Here is a 12,569-nt window from a genome sequence, read left to right as displayed (position 1 = left end):
GAAGGTGTATGTCCTATAATTTAATACCAAGGTTGTGTGTCTTATGGTTGAAAACCGAAGCTGTATGTCCACTGTATAGTTGAGAACTAGTACAATGAAGCTGTTTTATGTTTCTGTATGTCCTAGTTCAGTTTTGTTGATAACTTGACATACATGATACACACTTTTATGTACATACGATTGGTTTACGTTGTCAAAGGTCAAGGTCAGGCGCCGACCTTGTGTAAACTTAAGGTTAGTTTATTGGACTGGATCAAAACCAATGCATGTCTTGAATAATTCCAAAAAAAAACAACCTATCAATTAGCGACATAATTCCGAGAACGTAAAGACAGTGTGGGCATGAGGCATTAAATGGAATCCTTTACTTGATTTTACATAGCCAAATCAACGGTGTAATTTTCCGTGTGGTGCTTAGCTGCGTCAACATTATTATTTCAAACAAAATGCTTCAGCTTATTTCATTCTAGTATTTAGTGTCTTGTTCATTCTCACGATTGGCAGTGTAAGCTGGTAGAGGTGTCTTGGTGTCGTGGTGTCTTGGTGTCTCGGTGGGTTAGCGGTTCCCCAACTTCCGCAGTTTCCAGACGACTTGCCGGGTCAAGGTCGCGGCTCTAGCATGTGGTCTCCTTGCTGACGTAGAACGATGACCGGTAGGGGTGGGTGTGGCTGTAGCAGCGCCCGTGGTGGCCGTTGTTGTTGGAGCGGTGGTGCCAGAAGTTGGAGTGCTCCGTCCGGCAGCGGGAGCGGCACCAGTTCCGCTTGAAGGTGACCCAGAACTTGTCGGAGAACCAGCAGTAGAGCACGAAGTTGCAGGTGGACTTGAGTGCCAGCAGAGAGTGGCAGGCGTGCTTGATGTACGTCCACTCGTCGTAACTGGTGAACTCGGAGTCGAACTCGGTCACTGCAGTCACGGCGCTAGGGAGACACGAGAGGCTTTGGTTAGGGAGAGACGAGACACTTTGGTTAGGGAGAGACGAGACACTTTGGTTAGGGAGACATGAGACACTATGGTTAGGGAGAGACGAGACACTTTGGTTAGGGAGAGACGAGACACGCTTTGGTTAGGGAGAGACGAGACACTTTGGTTAGGGAGACATGAGACACTTTGGTTAGGGAGAGACGAGACACGCTTTGGTTAGGGAGAGACGAGACACTTTGGTTAAGGAGAGACGAGACACTTTGGTTAGGGAGAGACGAGACACTTTGGTTAGGGAGAGACGAGACACTTTGGTTAGGGAGAGACGAGACACTTTGGTTAGGGAGAGACGAGACACTTTGGTTAGGGAGAGACGAGAGGCTTTGGTTAGGGAGAGACGAGACACTTTGGTTAGGGAGAGACGAGACACTTTGGTTAGGGAGAGACGAGACACGCTTTGGTTAGGGAGAGACGAGACACTTTGGTTAGGGAGAGACGAGACACTTTGGTTAGGGAGAGACGAGACACTTTGGTTAGGGAGAGACGAGACACTTTGGTTAGGGAGAGACGAGACAAGTTTTATTGAAGGAAATATGAGACATATTTTATTTTCCAAGTTTATCAACAGTTGAAGTAATACTAACAAATTATAAACTATTATAAAAAAAATTCATTTTCAAGATAAATTATTTTTTAAAGAGAAATAACTCAATTAATATTTCAGTAAGCCTGTTTAAGCTAGGTTATATCCCCTTACATAAAGCAAACCTGTTTGGTTTATTTATTTTTCACAAACAGGAAAATCAAATTTCTATTTAGATGTGGTAGCCAAGTCATATTGAAAGGTAGCTAAATTAAGCTAAACAATGCATGAAAATATTGTGCCAAATGTTATGGCAGTAAATTATACGCGACCTCTGGTGTTTAATCAAAGACTTCCAGTTTTCTACAAAATCTATGCCGGCCCATTTTTTTTCTAAATCCCTTATCAATACTTAAATAACTCACTCTCTCTTGATCCCCTACAGAAACCACGTAAGTGTCCCAATGAATCATAACGAACTTTTCAAGTTCAGGTAAGTATTTAGTGCTAAGAACCCGATGTCAAAACAAATAAAATAAAAAGTTGTGTCACTCACTTGTAGAGCATCTGAGGCACGTGACAGACGAAGAAGGCAACGACCACACTAATTAGCATCATCGTTATCTTAAGCTCCTCATTAGAGACGACAGATCGCACCTGGCAGTCCACGCCCAGGTAGTTCTGTAGGTAGCGAGACGAGCGACGGATCTCGTAGATGATGCGGCCGTTAAGGATGAGCAGGGTAAGGAGGGGCAGCACCGTGAGGAGGCTCACTGTGGAGGGGAGGGGTGGTGTTAGTATAGGTGGGGGTAGAGGGGAGGTGTTAGTACAGGTGGGGGTGGGGGTAGAGGGGAGGTGGTAGTACTGGTGGGTGGGGGTAGAGGGGAGGTGTTAGTACTGGTGGGGGTGGGGGTAGAGGGGAGGTGGTAGTACTGTTGGGTGGGGGTAGAGGGGAGGTGGTAGTACTGGTGGGGGTGGGGGTAGAGGGGAGGTGGTAGTACTGGTGGGGGTGGGGGTAGAGGGGAGGTGGTAGTACTGTTGGGTGGGGGTAGAGGGGAGGTGTTAGTACTGGTGGGGGTGGGGGTAGAGGGGAGGTGGTAGTACTGTTGGGTGGGGGTAGAGGGGAGGTGGTAGTACTGGTAGAGGGGAGGTGGTAGTACTGGTGGGTGGGGGTAGAGGGGAGGTGGTAGTACTGGTGGGGGTGGGGGTAGAGGGGAGGTGGTAGTACTGGTAGAGGGAAGGTGGTAGTACTGGTGGGGGTGGAGGTAGAGGGGAGGTGGTAGTACTGGTGGGGGTAGAGGGGAGGTGGTAGTACTGGTAGAGGGGAGGTGGTAGTACTGGTGGGGGTGGGGGTAGAGGGGAGGTGTTAGTACTGTTGGGTGGGGGTAGAGGGGAGGTGGTAGTACTGGTGGGGGTGGGGGTAGAGGGGAGGTGGTAGTACTGGTAGAGGGGAGGTGGTAGTACTGGTGGGGGTGGGGGTAGAGGGGAGGTGTTAGTACTGTTGGGGGTGGGGGTAGAGGGGAGGTGGTTGTACTGTTGGGTGGGGGTAGAGGGGAGGTGGTAGTACTGGTGGGGGTGGGGGTAGAGGGGAGGTGGTAGTACTGGTGGGGGTGGGGGTAGAGGGGAGGTGGTAGTACTGTTGGGTGGGGGTAGAGGGGAGGTGTTAGTACTGGTGGGGGTGGGGGTAGAGGGGAGGTGGTAGTACTGGTGGGGGTGGGGGTAGAGGGGAGGTGGTAGTACTGTTGGGTGGGGGTAGAGGGGAGGTGGTAGTACTGGTAGAGGGGAGGTGGTAGTACTGGTGGGTGGGGGTAGAGGGGAGGTGGTAGTACTGGTGGGGGTGGGGGTAGAGGGGAGGTGGTAGTACTGGTAGAGGGAAGGTGGTAGTACTGGTGGGGGTGGGGGTAGAGGGGAGGTGGTAGTACTGGTGGGGGTGGGGGTAGAGGGGAGGTGGTAGTACTGGTAGAGGGGAGGTGGTAGTACTGGTGGGGGTGGGGGTAGAGGGGAGGTGTTAGTACTGTTGGGTGGGGGTAGAGGGGAGGTGGTAGTACTGGTGGGGGTGGGGGTAGAGGGGAGGTGGTAGTACTGGTAGAGGGGAGGTGGTAGTACTGGTGGGGGTGGGGGTAGAGGGGAGGTGTTAGTACTGTTGGGTGGGGGTAGAGGGGAGGTGGTAGTACTGGTGGGGGTGGGGGTAGAGGGGAGGTGGTAGTACTGGTAGAGGGGAGGTGGTAGTACTGGTGGGGTGGGGGTAGAGGGGAGGTGGTAGTACTGGTAGAGGGGAGGTGGTAGTACTGTTGGGTGGGGGTAGAGGGGAGGTGGTAGTACTGGTGGGGGTGGGGGTAGAGGGGAGGTGGTAGTACTGGTAGAGGGGAGGTGGTAGTACTGGTGGGGGTGGGGGTAGAGGGGAGGTGGTAGTACTGGTGGGGGTGGGGGTAGAGGGGAGGTGGTAGTACTGGTAGAGGGGAGGTGGTAGTACTGGTGGGGGTGGGGGTAGAGGGGAGGTGTTAGTACTGTTGGGTGGGGGTAGAGGGGAGGTGGTAGTACTGGTGGGGGTGGGGGTAGAGGGGAGGTGGTAGTACTGGTAGAGGGGAGGTGGTAGTACTGGTGGGGGTGGGGGTAGAGGGGAGGTGTTAGTACTGGTGGGGGTGGGGGTAGAGGGGTGGTGTTAGTACTGTTGGGTGGGGTAGAGGGGTGGTGTTAGTACTGGTGGGGTTGGGGGTAGAGGGGAGGTGTTAGTACTGTTGGGTGGGGGTAGAGGGGAGGTGGTAGTACTGGTAGAGGGGAGGTGTTAGTGTGAATAAGTGTGTTTTTGTAGATGTAGGTGTTAGAACAAGGGGATGGCGTGGGAGTCTAGTTATGATTCATGCAGATTTGTCGCTATACTGTCCGGGGTCAATGTCAGGGGTCGATGTCAGGGGTCAATGTCAGTTGTCAATGTCAGGGGTCAATGTCAGGGGTCAATGTTAGGGGTCAATGTCAGGGGTCAATGTCAGGGGTCAATGTCAGGGGTCAATGTCAGGGTCAATGTCAGGGGTCAATGTCAGGGGTTACGGTATGATGGAACACCAGCCTCACATTTTTAACCCCCCCCCTCCTCATATCTACCTGTGACAATATAGGTGTAGAGGGCGTTGTTGTAGTAGTACGCATGCGTGATGGTCAGCAGCGTCTCGCCTGTGATTGGTTCCTTGGCGTTGGTCAGCTGAAGGTCAAGGAACTTGGGGGAGAGCACGGTGAAGGTGATGAGGAACAAGATGGCGATGATGATGCGGGCCCGTTTGATGGTGCACATGCCCATGGCCCGCATCGGGTGGCAGATGGCCAAGTACCGCTCTACGGCCAACATGACGGTCACACCAACAGTTAGGTACTGGAAGGTCTCCATGGCTATAGCTGCAGACATACAACAAATCTTAATGTCAAGGTCTCCATAGCTATAGCTGCAGACATACAACAAATCTTAATGTCAAGGTCTCCATAGCTGTAGCTGCAGACATACAACAAATCTTAATGTAAGGTCTCCATAGCTATAGCTGCAGACATACGACATATTTTAATGTCAAGGTCTCCATAGCTATAGCTGCAGACATACAACAAATCTTAATGTAAGGGCTTCATAGCTATAGCTGCAGACATACGACAAATCTTAATGGAAGGTCTCCATAGCTATAGCTGCAGACATACAACAAATCGTAATGTCAAGGTCTCCATAGCTATAGCTGCAGACATACAACAAATCTTAATGTAAGGTCTCCATAGCTATAGCTGCAGACATACGACAAATCTTAATGTAAGATCTCCATAGCTATAGCTCCAGACATACAACAAATCTTAATGTAAGATCTCCATAGCTATAGCTGGAGACATACAGCAAAATCTTAATGGAAGGTCTCCATAGCTATAGCTGGAGATACAGCAAATCTTAATGGAAGGTCTCCATAGCTATAGCTGCAGACATACGACAAAGCTTAATGTAAGGTCTCCATAGCTATAGCTGCAGACATACAACAAATCTTAATATAACGTCTTTATGGCTTTAGCTGGAGAAACAAACACACATCTAAATGTAAGATGGTTTTGGCTATAGCTGGGGGATTCAAATGTTATAGCTATAGCTGGAAATAAAAGTGTTTTAAGGTCTTTATTGCTATAGATGGTGCTAATAAATAATTTCACCAAAAAAGTCTATTAGGCTAGCTTTAGTTTTGTTTCTAAGGTTCTTAAGACTATAACTTTGGGATAACAATTTATTAATGAAAGATCAGCACAGCTATTGTTGGTGAAAAGTCAGTGAAAAGTGTCCTTAGCTATATCTGAAGACAAAAGTGTATTATTGAAAGGTCTTTATTGCTATAGAATACTATAGCTGAAGCTAATAAAGATTTTCACAAAAGGTCTATCATGCTATCGCTCAAATGAACTTATAGTTTAGCAATTCTGTTCAATCAGTTCCAAGTCTTATAGATTAAAATTGTCCCCAGGGAAAAATAAAATCCCAGAGAAAACATGAAAGGCGCATGTTGACCGTCTACGGGAAAAGCTCACACACGGTGCACGCACCCCCCCCCCCCCCCCCGGGCTGGAGAAACAAAAAACTGCATCCATGTTTCCAGCGGATATGTCGGGATTGAAACTAATTATAAAACGTGTTTCATCTGCTGTCATTTTACGAACTCTACACAAGACAAACTGCTAGGTTTCACCCTGTGAGCGATCACCTCTAAACAGGACAAACTGCTCGGTTTCATACCGTGAGCGATCACCTCTACACAAGACAAACTGCTCGGTTTCATCTGGTGAGCGATCACCTCTACACAAGACAAACTGCTCGGTTTCATACCGTGAGCGATCACCTCTAAACAGGACAAACTGCTCGGTTTCATACCGTGAGCGATCACCTCTACACAAGACAAACTGCTCGGTTTCATACCGTGAGCGATCACCTCTAAACAGGACAAACTGCTCGGTTTCATACCGTGAGCGATCACCTCTAAACAGGACAAACTGCTCGGTTTCATACCGTGAGCGATCACCTCTACACAAGACAAACTGCTCGGTTTCATACTGTGAGCGATCACCTCTACACAAGACAAACTGCTCGGTTTCATCTGGTGAGCGATCACCTCTACACAAGACAAACTGCTCGGTTTCATACCGTGAGCGATCACCTCTAAACAGGACAAACTGCTCGGTTTCATACCGTGAGCGATCACCTCTACACAAGACAAACTGCTCGGTTTCATACCGTGAGCGATCACCTCTAAACAGGACAAACTGCTCGGTTTCATACCGTGAGCGATCACCTCTAAACAGGACAAACTGCTCGGTTTCATACCGTGAGCGATCACCTCTACACAAGACAAACTGCTCGGTTTCATCTGGTGAGCGATCACCTCTACACAAGACAAACTGCTCGGTTTCATACCGTGAGCGATCACCTCTAAACAGGACAAACTGCTCGGTTTCATCTGGTGAGCGATCACCTCTACACAAGACAAACTGCTCGGTTTCATACCGTGAGCGATCACCTCTAAACAGGACAAACTGCTCGGTTTCATACCGTGAGCGATCACCTCTACACAAGACAAACTGCTCGGTTTCATCTGGTGAGCGATCACCTCTACACAAGACAAACTGCTCGGTTTCATACCGTGAGCGATCACCTCTAAACAGGACAAACTGCTCGGTTTCATACCGTGAGCGATCACCTCTACACAAGACAAACTGCTCGGTTTCATACCGTGAGCGATCACCTCTAAACAGGACAAACTGCTCGGTTTCATACCGTGAGCGATCACCTCTAAACAGGACAAACTGCTCGGTTTCATACCGTGAGCGATCACCTCTACACAAGACAAACTGCTCGGTTTCATACTGTGAGCGATCACCTCTACACAAGACAAACTGCTCGGTTTCATACTGTGAGCGATCACCTCTACACAAGACAAACTGCTCGGTTTCATACTGTGAGCGATCACCTCTACACAAGACAAACTGCTCGGTTTCATACTGTGAGCGATCACCTCTACACAAGACAAACTGCTCGGTTTCATACTGTGAGCGATCACCTCTAAACATGACAAACTGCTCGGTTTCATACTGTGAGCGATCACCTCTAAACATGACAAACTGCTCGGTTTCATACTGTGAGCGATCACCTCTACACAAGACAAACTGCTCGGTTTCATACTGTGAGCGATCACCTCTACACAAGACAAACTGCTCGGTTTCATACTGTGAGCGATCACCTTAAGAGCTGCCCAGCATTTCACCAGCTGGTTTCTCTGTAGTTTTCACCAAACAGGTGATGTTTGAAATTCGTGTTAGCAAGCTTATATGTGGGCAGACCATGTACATGTCACCCTAAAGCAGTTTTGGTGCTTCATCTCATTCATGAGTGGGTGGTTACTACTTAAACTATTTGGTTCAATAGCCTGAATATGTACCGTACAAATATCTACTAGAGGTAGATCACAACATCACAATATCCACACCAACACCCACCACCACCACATCAACATCCACCACTACCACACAAACATCCACTACCACAACACCAACATCTACACAGCCCAACTCACTCGAGTAGGACGTAAAGAGCGCCATGTGAGCTGAGCTGGCTATCCGACAGTCGGCGTACTGCTCCATGAGGTTCTTGCTGCACATGACCAGCAACATCATCAGGTCCCCTACAGCCAGCGCCGTCAGGTAACAGTTGCACGAGTTGCTCATGAACTTCCGGGTCAGCACGGACAGGGTCAGCAGGATGCCCAGGATGCCGATACACAGGAAGATTGGCTCAACGATGATTTTAATGGAATCGTTCGGTTTCTGTGGATAATTGTAATGGAATCATTCGGTTTCTGTGGATAACTTTAATGGAATCATTCGGTTTCTGTGGATGATTTTAATGGAATCATTCGGTTTCTGTGGATGATTTTAATGGAATCATTCGGTTTCTGTGGATAATTGTAATGGAATCATTCGGTTTCTGTGGATGATTTTAATGGAATCATTCGGTTTCTGTGGATGATTTTAATGGAATCATTCGGTTTCTGTGGATGATTTTAATGGAATCATTCGGTTTCTGTGGATAATTTTAATGGAATCATTCGGATAATTTTTACTTCATAAGTTATATCTGACGCGAAGAAAAATAAAAGTGTGCTTAAAACACAGACATAAAAAACTAACAATTGGATTGGATATATGAAATTAGGCCTAGAGCCTAGACAGAAGAGACATATAATAGTCACATGATGACCCTCCAATTGTATAACATTGATACTTGTTTCAGATTATTCAGATCTCCATGGTAACCGATACAATCAGTATAAAGGTACACCACAGTTAAGCAATACATTGCTGATCCATTCACTATAGATCCAAAGATGGAACCTCTATCCTGTGGTCCATTTAGAACAAGAATGCCACTACACGAATCAGTGAACCTTTCCCTTAGACAAAGAACAATATTTAGCTGCTAATATTTTGGCACCAACGTTCAAAGATTCTTCCTCTAGGATCTTCAGTAGTTTAATAAAGTACAACTTCAGCATTCAACGTTTAACTCATCATCCATGAATGGAAAGACAAAGGTTTAATTTTTTATCGACAGATGAAAAGACACAATTTTATCGATAAATGGAAACTTTTTTCAACGATAGGCAGAAAGACTAAAGTCTATTTTTGTTTATATGTGTAACGATTAGCAAGCTAAAACGTGCAAGCAAGAGCAAACTTTAAACTACAGGACTGTGTGGTTAGTTAACCTTGGACATGACCTCTTGACCTCACCGTGTGCTCCTCACAGCTCCGATTGAACCAGACGCTGCTGCTGATGTTGTCCGCAGACGACAGGCTAGCAGAGCCAAGGTCAAGGTGACTCAAGATGGCGACGCTGCCATTGTACCTGGCGGTGACGGCTTGGGGTGGGATCGAACCCCGGTCCGTGTCTGCAGCCTGACGGTTGGGGCCCGGCACACCCAACAAGTCTGGGATTTGTCTGTCTGACGTGTTGTAAGTCTGGCTCAACGTGGCGTCACTCGCGTCTGCTGACGTGTTGTAAGACGGTGTAAACATGACGTCACCACCAGCATTAGCCACACAACCTGAGGGTAAAAAAAAACTCATTAAAAAATTAAACAAAATATGGCGTCCAACTATCTTTCCTCCCGTAAATTACGAGCCGGTTCTAAAAAAAAATCTAATAAAACGAATTGCCTCCGGGAAGACATTAATTTATTATTAATGCGATCAGTGTCATGTTGAATGTTTTTTTATATAACTATCTTTCATCAACGTTAGAATATATATATATAATTATATATATATATATATATATATATATATATATATATATAAATATATATATATATATATATATATATATATATATATATATATATATATATATATATATATATATATATATATATATATATATATATATATACATATATATATATATATACATATATATATATATATATATATACATATATATATATATATATATATATATATATATATATATATATATATATATATATATATATATATATATATAATATTCGTACCTCAACAACACATTATCAAAAGAACTTAAGTTAGTTCTACTTCTGCAAACCTCTTCCATTAACCTATCGTAACGAAGCCAATTATTCTGCTATTTTAAACGGCCTGGGAGTACTCACTCTCACCAAACCAATTTCAGCACGCCGGTTTAGTGGATTCTAGTCTGGTCCAATACTTAATAAACTAATCACTACAATCAGACTCTCTCTCTCCCATCACTGTATCAAAACCAGACTCTCTCTCTCCCATCACTGTATCAAAACCAGACTCTCTCTCTCTCCCATCACTGTATCACAACCAGACTCTCTCTCTCTCTCTCTCCCATCACTGTATCCAAACCAGACTCTATGGAAGAAAGTCTACTGACCCCCAAACAAAATAGAATTTATATAGAAAATATTTACTTTTACCAGTGTCCCCCCTCCCCGGAAAATTTAGCCCGTCCCCCACCCCACCACCCCGAAAATGTCAAGCCCCCCCCCCTCGGAAAAAAAGCCTGAAAGAAACATTGTTTAGGTTAACTAAGTGTGGCTGGTTAGGTTTAAAGATGACTTAACCCCCCCCCCCCCCCCGTCCCCAGTAGCCTACCCTTAGATCTGTGTCCGTGTTTAAACCGGTTCGTGCTGCTCTATTGTTCTGGCCGTCCTAAAACTACTTTAGCCGTCCAATTTACGATGAACATTCCAAGAAATCACTGATCGTCCGCACCATACAGCCTGGCCGTCCAAAAAAAATCCCTAATAAAAAACGCACCCACATAGTCAAGCCGTCCAAACATTGTACCAACATTCTGGCTGCTAGACAATAAATATTCTGGCCGTCCAAACCATGCAGCCTATGTGACCTAGCCGTCCAAAGCATGCAACCCTAATGACTGGCCGTCCCTACTACTCAGTGACAAGACTGCCCAAACAACTTGGCGCAAATGACCTAACCTGACAAACTACCTCTCCCCCCTCCCCCCTCCACCCCCACCCCCGACCTGTCAGCAGCCCCAACTCTGGCCACAGGGGAGACGTCTGAAAGCTCTGGCACCATTAGAGTTTTAGTTGCCCAGTCAACAAACGTCTGAAAGTGACTTGCTCTCTTGGCCTAGACTAGACTTTTGTTATATGGACCTTAGCCTCCACTAGACTTTTGATATCTAAACCTTAGCCTCCACTAGACTAGACTATTGTTATGTGGACCTTAGTCACCACTAGACTATTGTTATGTGGACCTTAGTCACCACTAGACTAGACTATTGTTATGTGGACCTTAGCCTCCACTAGACTATTGGTATGTGGACCTTAGCATCCACTAGACTAGACTATTGTTATGTGGACCTTAGCCTCCACTAGACTAGACTATTGTTATGTGGACCTTAGTCACCACTAGACTAGACTATTGTTATGTGGACCTTAGCCCCCACTAGACTATTGGTATGTGGACCTTAGCCTCCACTAGACTATTGTTATGTGGACCTTAGCCTCCACTAGACTATTGTTATGTGGACCTTAGCCTCCACTAGACTATTGTTATGTGGACCTTAGCCTCCACTAGACTATTGTTATGTGGACCTTAGCCTCCACTAGACTATTGTTATGTGGACCTTAGCCTCCACTAGACTATTGTTATGTGGACCTTAGCCTCCACTAGACTATTGTTATGTGGACCTTAGCCTCCACTAGACTATTGTTATGTGGACCTTAGCCTCCACTAGACTATTGTTATGTGGACCTTAGTCTCCACTATAGCAGGCTGTACACTAGACATGGGTTGCCAAACTGTGTTGCAGTTTAATTTGATACAAACGCTGATCCACTATGACTGGCCATTTTTCTCTTCTATTGATTATCCTTAGGATAAAGAAAATAGCACCGTTTCATGGGTCTGACCCGTATCATGGGTCTGACTCTCTGGGTCAAGCACCTCGACAGATTGATGAACCCACATGGATCACTGTATCACGTGATTCGGGTAGCGCCATCTTGCCCAGGCACATTTAATTTGTGTGCTTCATGTCCGCGAAGTGTTTTAATGTGCCTGATTTTAGTTCTAGACAAATATTTACTACTGATAACTCTATACTTCTTTTATTGAAGATATATGTATATATATATATATATATATACATATATACATATATATTATATATATATATATATATATATGTGGGCTGGTATACTACTGTTAATCCTAAAATGTAATAGTAACTTGGGTTTGTGGGCTGGTATACTACTGTTTATTCCAAAATGTAATAGTAACTTGGGTGCTTATTAAAGGGGCTAAGGTGACTAGGTGCTAGTTAAACCCAAGGGGTTAATCTAAGGTATTGGGGATGAACAGGCCAGGGAAATCTAAAATTTGATTAAAATGTTATCGGCTCACCCTGGTCGTTAAGGGCTGCGAGCTCTATGCACGTGCATAAGTGACACGTAATGATGGGAAGACACGCGGTGATTTATGTCTAAAGTTGAGTCCGGGCATGCCGCTGGACGTCACGGTTGGATC

The 12,569-nt window shown here is 45.8% G+C and overlaps 1 protein-coding gene across 1 annotated transcript; it reads right to left on the bottom strand.

Moving 5' to 3' along the window:
• Positions 1-614: 614 nt before the first annotated feature.
• LOC131948044 (thyrotropin-releasing hormone receptor) lies at positions 615-12,011 on the bottom strand. Its single transcript, XM_059309510.1, has 6 exons — positions 11,954-12,011; positions 9,297-9,610; positions 8,081-8,330; positions 4,605-4,892; positions 2,059-2,275; positions 615-918 (listed from the first exon to the last, which is right to left on the bottom strand). The coding sequence occupies exons 1-6, from the start codon at positions 12,009-12,011 to the stop codon at positions 615-617; spliced, it is 1,431 nt and encodes a 476-aa protein (XP_059165493.1).
• Positions 12,012-12,569: the final 558 nt, after the last annotated feature.

This window comes from Physella acuta, unplaced genomic scaffold (assembly GCF_028476545.2).
Source record: "Physella acuta isolate Inbredline_101_S28 unplaced genomic scaffold, ASM2847654v3 ptg000622l, whole genome shotgun sequence".
In the NCBI taxonomy this organism is placed as follows: domain Eukaryota; kingdom Metazoa; phylum Mollusca; class Gastropoda; family Physidae; genus Physella; species Physella acuta.
Note: the sequence above shows the minus strand (reverse complement) of the source record. Positions and strands in the feature narration are given on the sequence as shown.